At 56.2% G+C, this 19,032-nt stretch overlaps 2 protein-coding genes across 3 annotated transcripts in view; one reads left to right on the top strand and one right to left on the bottom strand.

The window, feature by feature from the left end:
* Positions 1 to 2,209: 2,209 nt before the first annotated feature.
* The window catches only part of DYM (dymeclin), a 362,668-nt gene continuing 345,845 nt past the window's right edge, over positions 2,210 to 19,032 (bottom strand). For both annotated transcript variants that reach the window (XM_062201648.1, XM_062201646.1), the window contains exon 17: positions 2,210 to 2,578. In XM_062201648.1, coding sequence (XP_062057632.1) covers positions 2,429 to 2,578 — 150 coding nt within the window. In that variant the 3' untranslated portion in view covers positions 2,210 to 2,428. The remainder of the gene's footprint in view (positions 2,579 to 19,032) is intronic.
* On the top strand, positions 14,344 to 14,710 carry LOC133766699 (glutathione peroxidase 1-like). Its single transcript, XM_062200332.1, has one exon. The coding sequence runs from the start codon at positions 14,344 to 14,346 to the stop codon at positions 14,704 to 14,706; it is 363 nt and encodes a 120-aa protein (XP_062056316.1). The 3' UTR covers positions 14,707 to 14,710.

Below are 19,032 nucleotides of genomic sequence, written 5' to 3' on the forward strand. Positions count from 1 at the left end.
GTTCGTCTCCATCCGGACACCATCTCACACGCTCGGACTTGGCGCAAAGCACAGAGCTCCCCAAGGGAGCCGACACTCAAAACCATCGCCGGCAGAGTTCAAGTTTGTTCTGCGAGTGTGTTGCCGTGGGACACATCCTTGTTCAGGGTAAGGAAGGAGGCCCTGGCGGCCCTGCAGGGGAGGACGGGGAGGCCTGAGCCCGAGGAAGAGCCAGGCTGCAGGGGGCTTCGGCCAAGCCTCTCCTCACGCTGCTGCCTGCGCTGAGCTCCTGTGCCATTGAGGGATTCTACTGTGGGAGAGGGAGGGGTCAGTGCTGGAGATGGGGGCTCTAGGAGCCCTTGGGGAGCCCACGGGCCTGGGGAAGCGCCCTGAGTTCCCTGAATCACCCTGCCCTGGCAGCTCAGCCTCTGTCAAGATGGCCCGGTGTCCTCCGGTCCAGTGAAGTGCCCACGGCGCCACCCAGTCCCAGCCCCACGGGACAGCTCCGTGCTCCCTCTAGAGCTGCTCCATAGGGCCCTTTAAAAGAAATTTTTTTTTTTGTTTAAGGTGAAAGGAAGCAAATTAAAATGTTCTGGAAACAAATGAAAGCTGACACCATCTCCCCGCAGCAGAAACGAGTCTAACTGGTCCTGGAATGCCCACTGCCATGGCCTCCCTCAATGCTGGACTTGGTGGGCAAGTGGTTCCAGGCCTCAGTTTACCCTGAGACGCATGTGCTCGGGGTGGGAAGTGAGTCCGAGGGGCTGGGTCTGGCCTCTCGCGGGGAGCCAGGGACCACAGAGGCGGTGGGTGAGCTGCACCTGCCATTGGGACCCTCCGTTCCCACCAGAGCCAGGTCTGCCGGAAGTCACCCGGCTACAGACAGCTCCCGGTTCATCTCGTGTCCCCATGAGGATTAGGAAGCCGCCCACCCTTCCTCAGAGCTGCAGCCAGGCTGGCTTCACACAGTGGGGACACACAGATTTGCACAGAGAGCTGTGTAACCTGCAGAGAGCTCGGGAGTGCCCGGGGGTGACTCCTCCCGCTCCCAGAAAATAGTGCCGTCCCAGATGGCTCAGCTCTTCCCCAGGGACCCGGGCCCAGAGGCTGGTCTTGATGGAGGAGACAGGAAGTGGAAACAGGACCTCAGTCTATGCAGCAAATGCCGGGGGTCTTTGAGAATGGAGCCAGCTCCTCACTGGCTGGACCGGCTGGCCAGGGGCGTGGCATGGGCTCAGGAAGATGGTTCTGCGTGGCGCCCAGGGACGCTGCTCCACTCAGCGCAGCCCCGCGGCCACTTCCCTCTGAGAAGCCGCTTGCCCCAGCACAGGGACTAAACCCTGGGCTCTCACAGGCTCCAGAGCGTTTGAGTGACGTCAGAAGCAGACAGGACTGGCCTGGCTAGCTCCCATCAGCCCAGGGGAGGGGAGCGCCCTCCAGATGGAGCTCTTTCCCAGGGATGACCACAGAGCAGCCGGTGGGGACTGCAGTGTGATTCCAGCCACGGCCCAGAGGTCACGTCCATGCAGACGTTCACCTGCGCTTCACCAGGAGCCACTCCTCTCTGACTGACAGATACAGCCCAGGCAGGGGGCTTGGGACTCTGCAGGCGCGCACACACACAGAGCCACACACATGTTCACACACGTACAGCCCCAGTGTGCACACATGTGCGTGCATGCACACATACATACACAAATGTACAGCTCCACAATGCAGTCACACACGTGCACGCATGTACTCACACACAGCCACGCATGTGCATGCATGCAGACACACACACATGTACAGCCCCAGTGTGCAAGCACACATATGCACACACATGTACAGCCACACACGTGCACACATGCACACACATACAGCCACACATGTGCATGCACACAGATACACACATGTACAGCCCCACAGTGTGCACGCACACACATGCACACACATGTACAGCCACACACGTGCGTGCATGCACACACATACGTACACACATGTACAGCCACACACATACAGTACAAATACATACACACACGACTGCATTTCCTCATTCACTCTTGCTTCCTAGCCTCTCACTGATACTCTTTAACGTTAAAGGAAACACGCACACACGTGGCCAAGACAGAAGTTCACATGTGCACCACGGAGGGCCGGAACTGCTGAGGTGTTTCAGGCCTAAGGCCTCCTGACCCTGGGGAAGCTCCAGCCTTTCGGTTCAGAAATAAAACTGCATGTGGAACAGCAAGTTCTCAGGTTTATTACTGTCGGGTCCTCAGCCCCACCCCCGCGCACCACAACGGAAGCTGAGGGATCTCCTGCCGGCGGCGCCAGGGCACAGTGTGCGAGGGGAGCGCGCGTGTGGGCCTCTTTGGTGGCAGAGGCCGGCGGGCCGTGTGCCTCGCTCTCAGAACCAGGATGCCCAGCCGGGCTGCCCGGCTCAGGGCGGGCCAGGGGCCTCCTGCCCTCAGTCGGAATCCATCGTGAACAGCTGGATGTCCTGGGGGTTCCAGTACAGGCCCACCGCGGAGTTGTAGACCAGAGACCAGACGTAGGGGATACAAAACTCCTCGGGCTGCTCCTCTTCCACGTACTTGAATTTCAGTTCTGGAAATTTCTGCAATGAGAACAAGACGAGGCGATCATCTCACATTCCAGGCACAGGTGAAAGCAGTGGCGATGTGCAAGCAGCCTGGGCGTGCAGGGCGCCTGCCTCCCGCCACGGGCCCAGGGCCTGCAAGTTGGGGGGCTTTGCAATGCATGGGCCATCGTGTGGCTCCCAGGAAGTGGAATTCCCATGGGAAAAGCAAACACCACAATGGGTGCTATGGCGCCTCGGTTTGGCAGAGAGTGTGCACAGCAGGGACCTGGGCAGGGTCAGGGGAGATAAAGTCACAGCAGAGCAAAAGGCGCTGCACGGGCAGCAGCCGGAGGTCCTGCTCCTTGGGAGACGCGGCCTCCTGGACCCCCTGTCACGGCTCCTGGGCCCTGGGCTGAAGAGGCGGGTGCTGCTCACGGGCCTGGGGCAGGCAGCCTGCTCTGCATGGCGTGGCCTCAGCCTCCTGCTCCTGGGGGCGGCTTGGGTGCGGCTCCACCCACACACGCAGGTGCTCTGGGCTTGGCCAGCGTGAGGCGGGTGGTCAGACCTCGGTGGTGCACTGGACTTCGTTCCCACTTCTTCCTTCCTGCTGGGACACAGGAAGATGCCCCTGGGAGTCTGCTTCCAGCCCCCAGCCACTTGCCTCCCTTGCAAAGCTGATTCTGGGCAGAACGGCCACAATCTGGGGACCTTGTCCCAGGCGGGGTGGGGACAGAGGAGGGGTGAGGCTGCAGGGGTCACATCGCCCTGGAGGTGTGGCCCTGAACACAGACCAGCACCGCCGCTGCCCCGCCTGTCCCCAGAGCAGCCAGGGGCTAAACACATTATCTGGGGCCTGGAAGACTGGATGGGACAATCAACCGTATGCTGAAGAACAACTATGTGTTCCGGCTTCCTCCGTGATCTCCCATCTCAGCCTTCTTGAGTGAGGCCGTCTGTCTGTCTATCTGTCCAGCCGTCCATCCACACATCCACCAGCGCATAGCATGGGTCAGGGCTGGAGGGTGTGTGGGTACAGAGATGACACAGAACAGAGTGGTGAGCAAGGGAGGGACACGGCACCCCAGAGGCCTGAAGCGGGAGGGGGTGGTACCAGTGCATGGTTTACACTGGAGGGTGAGGCAGGGAGCAGGAACCAAGGAGCAGGGGCCACAGGCCACACGCACACCTGGGAGCCTCAGCAGGGCCCGTGGAGGCGGGGGCCCGCTGAGGTTGGCCGTGGCAGTGTCCCATCCCCACCCCTGAGCGGATCAGACTTCCGGCCAGAGTGACGCCGAGAGCCTGGCCAGTGTGCGGAGGACTGGATGGGCACATGGTCGGCCCAGCGTAGGGGAGGCGGGCGTGCACTCACATGACCCCCGTGGGGCGGATTTGAAAGATATTTAGGGAAGGGGGAGGGGCGGGCGGAGGAGCTACACACACACAGAACTGCAGGCATTTAAAATTATCTACAATGACTAAGACTAAAAACATCCGAGTGCTGGTCCTCAGAGCTCCGTAGAGACCCGAGGAGCAGAGCCATCGAGGAGCAGAGCCATCGGAGGAGCTTTGGGGTCAGCAGGGGGTGGGGGCCCAGGGATTCCTGAGAGGCTTCAGCTCAGCGTGGTGCCCGTGGGCCGCTGGCACCTCCCGCAGTTGCTGTGTGAATGTGCAAACACACAGAGGCCGGACCCCAGCACCACCCCCCCAGGTCCTCCTTCCCCTCCCCCCAGCCCACAGTCCAGCCCCTGTCCTGAATGGTCCCACTGGAACGGACGCCCCACGCCTTATCACACAGTCAGGTGTCTCTCTGCTCATCTGTGACCCCCAGTGAAGGGCGAGGTGGAGACACGTGCTGAGGGCTACAGGACAACGCTGACCGGGCTCTTGGCGTCAGTCTGGCCATGGTCTGATCAGAGACGTGGAAGGGGCACTGCTTCTAGCACGTGCTGACACAAATCGGGGCACAGTCAGGTCCCCGGTTTTTCACTCCCCTGTCACCACACGTGAAGACCCTTGACGCTGCCCGAGTCAGCTCCGCAGCTGGTGGTTTCCTGGGCCCTGTGTTCTTGGGGATGGGGGCAGGGTACTTGGAGGTGGCAGGAAGTCTCTGTCAGGGGACCCCATGCCCTACAAGTCCCAACTTAATGGCGTTGTGATAAACCTGCCTCTGTAGCAGTGGGGTGCAGCTGGAAGCCACCACCAACCAGTATGCCCCTTGCATCACGTGCAAGGCAGCCCTTCCCCCAGCCCGGCACGGCGCCCTGCTCAGGCTGCTGCCAGCATCCCCAGCACCCGAGGTCAAGCCGGGTTCAGACCCGCACGGTGCCTGTATGAGCCCCTGTGGCCCGGCGGCTGCAGTCAGGTTGCGAGGGGACAGAGCGGGAGCCGCCCTCGTGCCTTGTGCTTGCATTTCCTCCTCTGTGGCACCGTGCACCTCTTCGGGGCCGGTCCCGAGCCCTGCCCTCGTGTGGCACAGAGCCCAGCACCCTGCTGGTCCTGAGGACAGAGGTGGAAACCCCAGTGATGCCCTCGACCAGTAAAACATGGCGGACCCCGAGGAAGAACAGGAGACCACGGCCCTAGCTGGTAGCATGGCCTTGACCTGAGCGAGCAGGCAGTGGGGGAGGCTTGGAAAGGTCGCATCCCCACGTGGCCCCCCGGGCAGGGATCGCACCGAGGTTTTGCTGTGGTCACGCAGCCGCTGAAGCCCACTTGCTGCCAGAAGACCCTGGAACGTGCGACCTCTGCTCCACGCAGTGACACGTTTGGGGAGCTGCCTGTGGGGTTGGGAAAGGGGTACAGCCACCGCCTGGCGGCCGCCTCTCCACAGCCAAGGAGCGCAGGATGGGGAGGAAAACAAGCCGACGCGTGCACTCCTGCCACGCGAGCTGCAGGGACTTCGGCCAGAGCGGGTCCTCGGCTCGCGGGCTGGCGCCGAGATCACCTGATGCCCTCTGGAGAGCGAGGCCTGCAAAGGTGGGGCTGGGAGACAACCCAGGCACCTGCGCGTCTTCCTTCTCAGCACTGGGTGCTCACACAGACACCTTCCCATGCTGACTGGGTGTGGCATGGCGAGATGACCACAGCAAGGCTGCCTTCTCTGCCAGGTCTCTGGGCTCTGCCGGGCTGGCACAGAGAAAGGCTGTGTGGGCTAGCCTGGGCTTACCTGCACCCCTGAAGTCTGGCTTGGCAGCAGAAAAGTACCTTGGAGGTCCTGAGCTGGCCCGGCTGTTGACAATGGATGGTTTTAAAGGCCAAGGCCCCTGACTGCTTGAAAGCGAGGTGAACAGGGAGCTGCTCTGGGACGGAGCTCAGAGCCCAGTGGGCTGAGGGTGCGGGCTCCCCCTGCCTGAGCTTTCCTGCAGATGGGGCTCCCAGGCTGCTATCCAGGTGTGCTTCACGGGTCACGGGGCAAGAGGTACAGTAAGTTGACACAGAGAGGCAGGAAGATTGCCTGGACGGGCAGAAGCGTGGATGCACATTCCCATGTCCACAGCACAGCGGCCTTCTCCCTCGGGTGAACAGGGAGTGGCAAGGCGTGATTGCCTGGGTGGCTTGCTCGACCCTTTCCCGTGGCGCTCACAAGGCTCCGAGAGGGGAGAACGCACTCACAGCAAGGAACACAAGCGCGTTCCGGCCGGCACTGGCCCCGCAGAGCCGATGCTCCAAGCATCCGGCGTGGAGCTCCCTGCGGCTGCAGCGGGCTGCTTGTGAGGCCAGGGCGCCAGGAGCGTTAGAGTGGAAAACGGGCTCAGGTCCTAAAAGATCCAGGGAAGGTCGTGCACTCAGCCTCTGCACAGCCGGCGGGGCCCCAGCTGTGTTCAACTCGCCCCTCCCAGGCCACTGCTGCCGGTCTAGCCATGAGGACACCGATATTTGGGACTTAGCAGATGACCTGACACTATGCAGCCTCCAAGATGTCCCGGGCACCTGAAGCCAAGGAGCAGGCTTTATCTGTCACTAAAGACGCCGGGGACCCATTCTGTCAGGCGTCAGCCCAGGAGAATTCATGACCTGAATGCCAAGCCTAGAAAAAGCCACTGGTGGGTTTCTGTTGGCCTCTGAGCCTTGGAGGGCAGCAGGCTGCCCTGGGAGGCTGGGGGAGGCGCAGTGTCCTCGCCGCCGAGCCCTCACCTCCGACACCGCCAGCAAGCGCCACCCGCAGCCCCGTGCCCAGCCGCAGGCTGCTCGGCCCTTCTCAGCCTTCCTGCCCAGCCTGTCTCCAGCCTCCTTTCTGTTCCTGGGACTTCTCGGGACTGCCGTGGGCGGCAGCCAGCGGCTCCCAGCTAGACGTGCTGTGAGAACTTCCGGAAAGGGAAGGCGAGGACGAGGCTAGAAGGATGGGGGCTCTGATCTGCTGGCCACCACACAGACCCACCTGGAAGGGGCCGGCACAGGGCAGGGTGCTGGTCACCGCCGCCCAGGTTACCCCGGTGGGAAGCCTGCTCCTCTCTTTCCGAGATACTCGCCCATCTCTTCAGCCTGGAGCTCGCTCTCCATCCAAGGCCACTTACAACAATCCCATTGTTTTGATTTCTGGAGCCAGAGGTAATGCTAGACTCTCAAGTTTGGCCGGAATGTTTTTTATCAGCGCCAGTGAATCAACCTACCACAGTGGGACATCCGGGCGCCCAGCTCTGAGACAAAGCCAAGGTCGGATGCGGTGGTTTGAGACTTGGGTGGAACAAGCTGTCCAGAGCCTGAGCCTGTCTCTGCTGTCAGTCCCATGATCTGGGAACCCACCCCCCCCCCCCCCCCCCCCGCCCCAGGAAGTGCAGTCAACAGAGGTAGGGCCCAACTGTAAGAATTTTATTACCACCGAAGTTCAACGGTGATTTCCCCCTTCCACCTACAGATCATAGACAGCACTCAGCCAAGCACCTGGCCCGGCTTCAGAAAGCTTAATGCGATTTGCAATCAAATTGCTACATAGCACATAAAAATGTTTTTTAAAACACTGCACTGGGCCTCTGAACAGATAAGGGCCCGGGTGCCCATGGCCGTGGTGCAGCGGCCTGCTAACGGCCGGTAGGTGCACCGCCCAGGGCCTCCGCTTGCTCCTCCAAACAGCACACGCGTGCTTCCAGGTGGGCAGCCCTGCCCAGAGCAACAGGGAAGCAGGTCAAGGATCCCGTCACAGGCTGGTGAAAGGAGCACGCGTGTCCTTTTGAGAAACCCAAGGACGGGTTGTAACATTTGGGGATGACACGGCCTCCCTCCCCGCTCGCCCTACACGAGCGCCACAGGCTGAATGCCTGGCGGGCACGGCGCTGGGGCTGTGCGGACAGTAACGCCGCCCCTCAGATGGGGCACGCGACACGCTGGGAGCTTCGGACAAGCACCTGACGCAAGAGGCAGCGTCCCTCAGGGGCTGACGCCGGGCTTGCTCGGCGCCCTCCGGGGGAAGAGCCACCAGCTAAACTGGGACCCATCACAGCCCGAGGGACTGTAGGAACCTGAGCCCAGGAAGCGGAGGAGGAAACAGGAAGTCACAGTTAACAACAGAGGATGAGCAGGACCCTGAAGACCATGACACACTGCGCCCCGGGGACCCCGGGAGCTCCAGCCACCCATGAGTATCTACATAGGACAGCAGCACCTCTCGGCGTGGACTGAAGGCCACATTGCTGCGTGCTGCTAGCCCATCTTTCTCAGCCAGGGGAGGGGCTCACGGGACGGAGAGAGCTTCACACTTGGATTTTCCGTGTTTCTGTGCAGGGGGCTGGAGGACAGGCCTGCCTGCTGCGGGGCAGTGGGGACGGGGGAGAGCGGGCACTGCCCTGGAGGGCCCAGGGAGCAAGCAGAGGCTGGTGGCAGTCGCACGTGTGTGGCCGCCGCTGGGGTGGAGGGTGTGGACAGGGAGGGCTCAGAGAGGCCGGCAGAGGAGGGTGGAAGGGGGTGGAGGCAGGGAGGTGAGCCCTGAGTGAAGGGGTAGTAAGTCAGCTTGCTGGGTGAGCCCAGAGTTGAGAGAACAGGTTGAGTATAGTTCTAAATAGGACTAAAGGAGTCCTTAGCTTCGAGGTGGCAGGTGAGGCTGCCCGTGCACAAGGCTGGCCTGCATCCCTGAGTCTGACCACCGGTCTCCGAGCCGCCTCACTGTCTCAGGAGGCTGGGAGGAGGAGGAGGAGGAGGCTTTGGTTGTAAGGTGGTAGGAGAGGAGGCCTCACGCAGGTGGAAACTTTCCTAGCAGAAGCGCTCTTGCTGAGCGCTGGCCCTGCGCAGGCACTGGTGACCCCAGAAACCAGTGTGCTGCTATGAGACCGACTTCCAGTGAGAGGGCGGGACTTGTGCTTTTCTATTCCTGCCCCACGGATGTGGCCCTGAGTGCTTAGATTGCCGTCGGCGGCTGGATGATGTGTGCTAAGCCAATGAAGGAGCGGATGACAACAAAAGAAGGGGTATAAGCTGTGGACAGGGTTACAAGGAAAAAAAAAATGATCTGAAAAATTACAGGGACTGGCGCTGTGGCGTAGCAGGTAAAACCGCTGCCTGCAGTGCCAGCATCCCATATGGGTGCTGGTTCAAGGTCTGGCTGCTCCATTTTTTTTTTTTTTTTGACAGGCAGAGTTAGATAGTGAGAGAGACAGAGAGAAAGGTCTTCCTTTTTGCTGTTGGTTCACCCTCCAATGGCCGCTGCGGCCGGCGCATCATGTTGATCCGAAGCCAGGAGCCAGGTGCTTCTCCTGGTCTCCCACGCGGGTGCATGGCCCAAGGACTTGGGCCATCCTCCACTGCCTTCCCGGGCCATAGCAGAGAGCTGGCCTGGAAGAGGGGCAACCGGGACAAAATCCGGAGCCCCGACCGTGACTAGAACCCAGTGTGCCGGTGCTGCAAGGCGGAGGATTAGCCTACTGAGCCGCGGCGCCGGCCCCACCAAAGTGTTTTAAAGCTTAAAGGCCTGAGTTCAGCCTTCCTATGGCTCTGTTTCCAGTGACCTAAGCACAGCCCACAAGGGGCTGGGCCAGACCTGCAGCTCCCTGTGCAATGCCGTGTCCTGGCCCCATGTTAGTCCAGCATGCACGGTCACACAGGCACACGCGCACACACACACATACAAAGTGCACACTGAGAGCTGCTGGCTTCTGCACAGTCACTAGGACTGACAGAGTCAGGAGACCCAGAGGGCAGGGAACAGAAGCGGACGGCCGCCTGCCGAAGATGCCAAGGTTAACGGCGCACGGATCCTGAACACAGCCACGGGTCCCTCTGGCCCACCGCGGGAACAGGCTCCTCGGTCTGAAGCTCTAAAGACTGCATGGATCCTGCCCGTGCCCGCTTCTCAACTGCCACCCAGGCTGCAGAGCCTCCTGCCCTGGGTGTCCCTCCTTGGGCGGAGGTTCCTGTGCAGCGAGAGCAGGCGGGCAGGAGATGAAAGGCTGGGTGCAACACATTTCCCCCAGTGCGTCCAGAAGCGTCCTGGAGGAGCCTCAGCAAATCAGTGAACGACTGTAGCGGCATGGTGGCTGCTGGTGCCAGCCAGTGGGGGTGCAGAGCTGTAGCTGCAGGAACAAGGTGCGCCTGGCTTGGGGAGGTGAGAAACCACGCATCTGGAAGCCTTTGTTACTACAACTAAGTGCCTGAGGCAACTAACATTGTAAAGAGGGAAGAGTCATTTAGCTCACAGTTTTGGAGGTCAAGTCCAAGAAGCGCCATCAGTTTGGCTCCCGTGAGGACAGCAGAGGGCAGGCACATGTGCAGTGTGTGTTGAGCTGGGAGGCCCTGACACAGGCGTCAGTAACAGTCCCCCTGCAAGAAGGGGGATGCCCCCGGTGATGGTCCCACCTCCTCCCGGCAGCGCCACCCTGGGATCATGCCTCTGGCCTCTGGTGGACATCCAAACTAGCGTCCAGCCCACAGAAGCGGGGAGCACACAGGAAGCAGAGACTCAGAGCCACCAGGTGGGCTTGGAGTCCCCCTTTCTCCTAGCACCGCCACAGAGCAACTAACTGGCCTGCTAGACGAGGTATTTCTATTGTCAGTAATGTGGCAGAAGACAAATAAGCCGCACATTCTCCACTCGCCAAAACTAACCTGGAGAGGAGACAAGCCGGGGACAGGCAATGTGATCACAGGCCAAATGCAACCTGGACCTCGGAGCGCGTGTGGGGGGGGGGTCCCCAGGAACACATGATGGGAGCACGTGAATGTCGGAGGGCGAATCCTCCACGGGCAAAGCCTCCTGTGCCCTCCTCTCTGCTGCACAGGCAGGCCCAGGTGCCGCCCTTCATTCCTGGGGTGCTAGCAGCGTCTACACGGGGTCCTGCCCTGGCCTCGGGGCACGTTCAAAGTTAACTGCATGGAATGAAGGCACCTGAAATGGATTCTTTCCTGGAACTTTCTTACGGAGGGAACATTTTCACATTTTACAATTGCATAAAGGAGCAACAACACCGTAGGCAGAGTAAAAGAAAAGAAAGTTCAGAGGTGGCAAAACAGTGACACCAGTAGCGAGGCCGGGAGGCCACAGAAGAATCTGCAGACACCGGGCCAGGCAGGCCGCACACAGCACACCCGTGGCATGTGGCCGGCAACGGAGGCAAGGAGGCTGAGAGTCAGGGGTCCTGCTTTCTCCTGGGCGAGCCTCCGTCTGGGTGCAGATGGGTGTGAGTAGATGGGGCACAATCCCAGTGGCAACGGAGGGATCTAGCAAGGCCCCGGGAACCTGTCATCCGGAGCCTGAAAGCCGACCCTGCGCCAGGCGCAGCGCTTTGACTTCTGCCCCCTCTGGCTTCCCTGGGGAGGGCGGGGCTAGAGGATGAGAGGCAGGCGCTGGCACCTTTAAGTACACGTGATGATAAGGAAGCACGGACTTGCAGGACTGACACGTGCCTCTCCATCCAGGCTCTGAATGGCAGAACGCAGGGCGTGTGCATTCTGCAGCAGCTCTGACGCTGATACTCCCCGACAGACAACGTCACCCCCGTGACACTCTGCCAGGTCATCTGCAAACCATTACCGCCGATGACGCCTGCTCTGCCTGGCCGTGGAGGACTCAGTGACTCACGTGGGGCTGGAAGGCCCTGCCAGGGCCACACAGGGCCGCTGCAGGACCTGCTGAGCACCGAGCCCTGCCTTGTCCAAATAATGCCACACCAGGGGCCTCAAGGAACCCAGGTGCTGCCTGGGACAAAGGTCACGGCCTAGGGACACTGGAACAGAGACACACTGACTTTCTGTATTTTGGTCCCTATTTTTTGCACCCCCCCCCCCCAAATCAGTGCCCCGAAGGGCAAGTACAACACCTGCAGGTGAGGCAGGTGAAGCTCCACAGCCATTTCCACAACGTGACTGTGGCTTAAGTGCAGGGAGTCTTACATTTTATAACATAGGCTCTAACTATTTAAAACTTACACACTGCAGTAAAGACAGATACATTGCTTATCTCTTAATTTACATCCGGGGACCAACCATGGATAATTCAATTTGCTATCCACTGCAAGCATGAAAATTAAACAAAATTGGAATTGACTTTGAAAACATTCACAAAAAGGCCCTTTCAAAAGGAAATTCTAAATTTAAATAATCAACATGCTATATTTTAAGATTTGGACATGGGAAACAAATAAAACATTATTCTGTATTTGGGCTTATTTTGAACCAAAGAATGCAGAACATATTTAAAAAATTATTTTAAAAATCAACTTTGGTATAAATAAGCACACGAAGTAACAACGTGAAGCGTGCCCTGAGGAGCGTGAACGTGCGCTCAGCACGCAGGCACAGCAGCAGGTGAGTCCTGGAGCTTTCTAAACGCTGCTGCACTCTTACAAGAAGCAGTCTAGGAAAGCAAGCACGTTGTGCTGATTTTACGGTAACGTACGCTGAAGGTCCCGTTTTCTGCGGTCATCCTTGGAACGTACACACCACGTTCTGATGAAGAAAGCGGTCTTGAAGACAAACTTCCGGTTCAACCCCTCTTGCAAGGTGTGATGGCCTGAGTGCTGAGCTGCCACCTAATCACCAAGGTCATGCATCAGGAGGCGGGGCTTTGGGAAGCACCTCCACCCTCATGGATGTGATTAGGGGCCTTTCCAGGGGCCGCCGAGGGCTAGCTAGTTCCTCCCACCATCTGTGAACCAGAAAGTGGCTCCAAATCTGCAGTGCCTTGAGGCTGCACTCCCCAGCCTCCAGAGCTGCTGTTCCATAAAGCAGCCAGTCTACAGTCCCTTTTATAGCAGCCTGATCTTCTCAACCTTCCTTTTTATTAATACTCCTATAGTAATTATGACCACTGAGGCTGTAACAAATGAGCTGTTTGAATACAGTGGTGGATACAAACCACGGCTTTTCCTGCCATCCAGCTGGTGGGTCTGCGTCACTTGCTTGTGACTATTCCAGGATGACCACGTAGTGGATCCTTGGCTGTGCTGGTGGTCAGGGCCGTAGCAATGGACTTCACTGGTGGTGAGAAGCACAGGTGGCTGCCATATGGTGCCAGTGCGTGGGGAGGGATGTGCTGGGCGTCCTGCAAGCTGAAGGCTCAGTGTCACCAACGCCTGGCCTCTTAGCATGGAGAATCATCGAGGTACACGAAGTGGAGAGATGGCTCGGCCCTGTGTCCTCATCAACCAGCCACAAGTCATTAAACCAAGGCGCTTGTCTGTCATCTTCCTCAACTCCCTTCCCTGGAATTATTTTCGGATCAGTTCTGGACATTGTACAATGTCACCCCTAAATAATTTTTAAATGCATACATTTTTATTTTAAAAGACTGATGTATATCAATAACCAAGTGATTTATTTATTGCAATAGCTTTACTTAAACCTATAAATATAGCTTTATTCTAGACTTAAGACTCAAAATTTAAAAATACTGGACTCTGAGAATGTCACTTAGCCACAATCCAATGAAATATTAATTTATCACTCCAAAAATTTCTGCCAAGAGAAACTAGACAAGCATAAAAGCATCCAGATTCTATGTGCTTGGACTCTCCTAAATGCTGCACCAAGGCTACACTTGTATTTATGTTTTGTTTTCTACGTGAGAAAGGTGTGAGCGGGGTGGCCAAAGACCTGCAAGTCTCGGACGAGAGGATGGGTCTGACTGACTTTCCTGACAGAGTTCTGTGAGAGGGAACTTCCGAACAAGAACACTTCTCATTCAGGTCAGGATGAGGAAGTCTGGCTGGCTGGCTGGCTGGCGCTCCCAATTATTCTTTTTGGAGACAAAGAAGACACTGAGAGGGCTGTCTACTGTGGAGCTTAGGCCAGCATTCTTGGACTAAGGCTCACTGCAATGGTTAATTTTATGTGTCAACTTGGCTGGTCCGTCACCCCTAAATACTAACCTAAAAATTATCACAGAAGTAAGGACTTCTTGTCCCATTGTAAGATAAGTTGATATGTAGATGAATTAAACTATAGGGTGACCTTTTATACCATAAATACATTTTATAAAAACATGAAATAGTGCCTCCTCTTAAGGATTTTTTTTTAAAATAAAGATTTATTTATTTATTTGAATGGCAGAGTTAAGGAGAGAGAGAAGGAGAGACAGAGAGTGATCTTCCACCTGCTGCTTCACTCCCCAAATGGCCTCAATGGCCAGGGCTGGGCCAGGCCAAACCCATGAGCCAGGAGCTTCATACAGGTCTTCCATGCAGGTGCAAGAGCCCAACTACGTGGGCCGTCTTCTGCTGCTTTCCCAGGCACATTAGCAGGGAGCTGAATTGGAAGAAGAGCAGCTAAGACTTGAACTGTTGCCCATATGGGATGCCGGCATTGCAGGTGGTACCTTTACCTGCTATGCCACAACACCGGCCCCAAAGATCTTAACATTTATTTGAAGACTAAGATAAATGCAAGGCGCCAAGAATGAGGAGATTCTGAATTCCCTCAAGTATGTCCGGCCTGGAGGCGGGTTCGAGCCCAACTTCATGCTCTTCCAGAAGTGCGAGGTGAACGGCGCCAAGGCGCACCTGCTCTTCGCCTTCCTGCGGGAGGCCCTACCGGCGCCCAGCGATGACCCCACTGTGCTCATGACTGACTCTAAGTTCATCACCTGGTCCCCGGTGTGCCGCAATGACGTTTCCTGGAACTTTGAGAAGTTCCTGGTGGGCCCTGATGGCGTCCCGGTGCGCAGGTACAGCCGCCGCTTCCCCACCATCGACATCGAGCCCGACATCGAAGCCCTGCTGTCCAAGGGGTCTGGCGGTGCCTAGGGCGCCCCCCCTACCCTGGCTGCTTGCCAGTGGCCTGCTGCTCTCTGGGGGTTTCATCCATGAGGGTGTTCCCCCGAAAACAAATGGAGGAACGCCTGATGTCCGGGAAACCCCCAGGTGGGCGCTGGTCCTGTCCATCCTTGCCTCTCCTCTGCCAGCCTGAGGCGAGCTTCTTCGCTAATAAAATGCTGAGTTCCATATGGGTGCCAGTTAGGGTCCCGGCTACTCCGCTTCTGATCCAGCTCTCTGCTATGACTTGGGAAAGCAATAGAAGGTGGCCCAAGTGCCTGGGCCCCTGCACCCACGTGGGAGACCTGGAAGAAGCTCCTGGCTTCTGATTGGCCCAGCTCTGGCTGTTACCACCATCTGGGGAGTGAACCAGTGGATGGGAGACCTCCCTCTGCCTCTCTGAACTCTGCCTTTCAAATAAATAAATAAATAAATAAATAAAAAACAATCTTGGGCCAGCATTGTGGTATAGCAGGTCAAGCTGCCATCTTCGATGCTGGTATCCCAAACCATATAGGTAATTTGTTCTCTGCTGCTCCACTTCTCTGCTAACACGCCTAGGAAAGCAGTTGAAGATGACCTATGCGCCTGGGGCCCTGCCACCCATGTGGGAGACCCAGATGAAGCTTCTGGCTCCTGGCTTTGGCCTGACCCAGTCCTAGTCATTGCAGTCATTTGGGGTGAATCAACAGATGGAAGATGGATTGATTTCTCTCTCTCATTCCTTCCCTTCTCTCTGTAACTCTGCTTTTCAAATAAAATAGATAAACCTTAAACAAATTTGTAATGTAAACTTAATCAGGACATGGAGGGTGGGAGAAGGAAGGCAAGTGGCAGAGTGATTAAGCTGTCACTTGGAACCCACATCCGTATCAGAGTGCCTGGCTGGAGTCTAGGCCACGCTGCTTCTGATCCAGCTTCCTGCTATGCACACTCTGGGTGGCAGCAGGTGACGTCCGTGTCACTCACATGGGACATCTGAGTTCTGGGCTCCTGGCTTTGGTCTGGCCCGGCTATGGCTTTTGATTGTACTTGGGAAGTAAAACAGCTCATGGAAGACTTCTCTTCCATAAGTCTCTATCTCTCTGCCTTTCAAACAAAATAAACTAAAAATAAAAATTAATTAGAACAAGTGCCATGCCTAAAAATGTGGCCTTCTAGGCAGACTCTAGCTTGGGAATTTAAAATCCCTGATTTCAAAATAGAATGACTCATAAGCCTATTCCCTGGCTAAAAAAAATTAGTTTTTGAGATTTCAATCATGTGGAGCTATACTTTTTATTTTTAAAGATTCATTTATTTATTTGAAAGGCAGAGCTACAGAGAGGCAGAGGCAGACAGAGAGATCAGTCTTCCATTTGCTCATTCACTTCCCAGATGGCTGCGATGGCTGGAGCTGCGCCGATCCGAAGCCAGGAGCCAGGAGATTTACCCAGGTCTCCTACGTGGGTGCAGGGGCCCAAGCACTTGGGCCATCTTCTACTGCTTTCCCAGGCCATAGCAGAGAGCTGGATTGGAAGTGGAGCAGTCAGGACGCAAACTGGTGCCTACATGGGATGCCAGCACTGCAGGTGGCACCTTTACCTGCTACCCCACAGCGCCGGCCCTGGGAGCCATGTTTTTTCAGTCTGCCCTCCCCCCAAACCATTAATCACTTATAAAGAAAATGCCTTTGAAATAAACAGGAAGACAACTTTGACCAAATACCTCATTGTGAAAACAGATTCATTTCTGCAAAGCCCTCAATGGCAAGCCCTCTCTGCTCCCCGAAGCAGTGGTTGATGGGAAGAAACCTCACGCTTACTTCCCGAGGGCCGCTCTCAATCCACTTGATTAAATTGTACTTGAAAATGGAAAATAACACAAAACTAGCTAGACTTTGCACTTGCCTGTGGCAGGGCGAACACATGCTTGGAAATCTGCAGCAAGAGTGTATTAAATTCTATTAATATATTGTCTGGGACACTGTGTTCTAAACACACACACACACATATATATATATTTCCATTTTAGGCCTCGAAATCTGAAACTGAAATAAACCTAGATACTTCCCAGGTTTAAAACCGTGGTTTCTCTTTTTACTTTCAGTCCTTTGCAATCCAGCCCCTTTGCTGCTTATTAGCTGTCAAAGTATTAGTTTACAGTAACCACCTAACTAAATATTGCCTCTCAACACAGAAATCTTACCCTAACGGTTGCTAAGCTATGCGCGAACTACTGTCTCAAACGTTTTACTGACACGTACGATTCGCACTCCTGGAAGTCCCCGACTGGTTAAGGTGCGCTTGTTTAGGTGGCTCGTTGCTGGGTCAGAGACTCCAAAGCACACACATCGTGAGACGCTCAGAGACCGACGGCAGCAAGTGTGGTCTTGGCGCCTTTACATGGCGCGTCACTCCCACGTCAGCCACGGGACGCTGGGGCCTGCACTCTGGAGAAAGCACGGGCAGGTTATCCTCCCATTCCCATTTGCTTTAGAACCAGCGACTCCACAAGCTCCTACGTTCATTCTCTCTCCGTTCTGACGGCCGAGGCCGAGACGGGGCCTGGTTTTCAGTCCATGTGCTTGGGAACGAAGGATGCTCATGCCCGGCTCTTCTGCACATTTCTTTCAACCAAACTACTCCCCACAGACCTTAAGCTTACAATGGGGAAAAGGCAGTGTGATGCTGGCTCTTAGAAATGAAGGGAGCCCCAGAGAATACTGCTTCTACATAAAAGTGACGTAGCTTTGTTAGGTTGGGCTGCTGGAGGTGAGGAGTGTGGGATAGACCAAAGCAACCAGAACCATGGACTGGGCATGCCGACACCTGGCTGTCTCTGTTAGGGCTGAAAACGCACATGCGACTCTCACACGCTCTGGATGTGTTCAGCCAAACAGGAGGGTGTCTTCCCCTGCCTCCTCTCCAGGAGGGATCCCGCACCTTTGTTTTTATTCTACTGGAAAGCGGGACACCTCCGAGATTCAGAATCACGGTCAACTCTAAGGAGTTCACGTGAACATCTGCAAGAAGTTGGTATGTCCTCTCATAATTGCATAACAAAGCATCTTTTATTTAGTTACTTGAGAAGGGGGCGGAGGGAGAGGGAGAGGGGAGGGGAAGAGAGTGCGTGCGCTCTCTCCTGCTCACTGCTTCATTCCCCAAACTCGATCCAGATCTCCCATGAAGAATCCAGTCATTTGGGGCTGGTGCTGTGGCAGAGCAGGGTAAGCCGTGGCCGCAGCACCAGCATCCCATATGGGCACCAGTTTGAGTCCCGGCTGCTCCATTTCCCATCCAGCTCTCTGCTAATGTGTCTGGGAAAGCAGCAGAAGATGGCCCAAGTACTTAGGCCCTTGCACTCATGTGGGAAACCTTGAAGAAGCTCCTGGCTCCTGGCTTTGGCCTGGCCCAGCCTGAGTCACTGCGGTCATTTGGGGGTGAAGAACCAGCATATGGAAGATCGATCTGTCTCTCTCCCCTCCTTCCGCTCCTGTCTCTCTAACTCCACCTTTCAAATAAATCAATGAATCTTTAAAAACAAAACCCCAATTACTTGAGTCAGCGCTGCTGCCTTCCAGGGTGTGCATCGGCAGGAGGCTGGAGTCAGGGGAGCTGGGTAAGGAATCCAGGCACTCCGACGTCTAACTACCAGGCCAAACGCTCGCTTTCCAAAGGCACCTTTGAAAAGCTGTGGAATCAGAAAAGCCTCAAAGCCAAGTCTTCAATTTTTGTGTATTAAGACATAACACATAAGTGAGGGAACGTGGGTGAAACAAAGAATGTACAATAAGTTGGTTGTAGGAAGCAGAGGTCTTCAGAGTTCAACCGCTTGGCCCAGCTTCACTTTGCAACACCCCAGTAATGTAAACGGGGTGCTGGGCCAGTTACGTCCAATTGCTCAGTGACAGAGCCATTAACGTGCTCAGGAAAAGTGCCGAACAAGCTGGAATTATCAACCAAATCGTATTCTAAAGTTAACATTGTAAAGCACCCGTCTCAGATTCCTTCCAAAGCACAACACCAAGCAAACCAAGGAGCGAGATGAAGTCACTCGGCAAGGGGTCTGTTTGACAGCCTCAGGTGAGACCGGAGCCTTCTTCAGGCAGAGGTGGCCACTGGCTGCTCGAAGGATGGGGCATTCCGGGTCTCAAGGGCAGGGAGTGGGTCAGCTCCACGTCACATAACTGTCCCAACTCTCCCCCCAGGGTCAGGACCTCTGCACACTTGCGTCGTCTCCTGAGGTCTGCACAGGAGCGTGTGGAAGTTCATGTAAGACTCCCATAGGAGCATTTACACTTGGTGTGTTCTGTCCCTTGCCTTCCTGGTTGGGACA

This window comes from Lepus europaeus, chromosome 9, assembly GCF_033115175.1.
Source record: "Lepus europaeus isolate LE1 chromosome 9, mLepTim1.pri, whole genome shotgun sequence".
NCBI lineage: Eukaryota > Metazoa > Chordata > Mammalia > Lagomorpha > Leporidae > Lepus > Lepus europaeus.

What these genes read in the sequence shown, in the direction of transcription:
- LOC133766699 (XM_062200332.1), top strand. Translation starts at nt 14,344, where the DNA reads ATGCAAGGCGCCAAGAATGAGGAGATTCTGAATTCCCTCAAGTATGTC.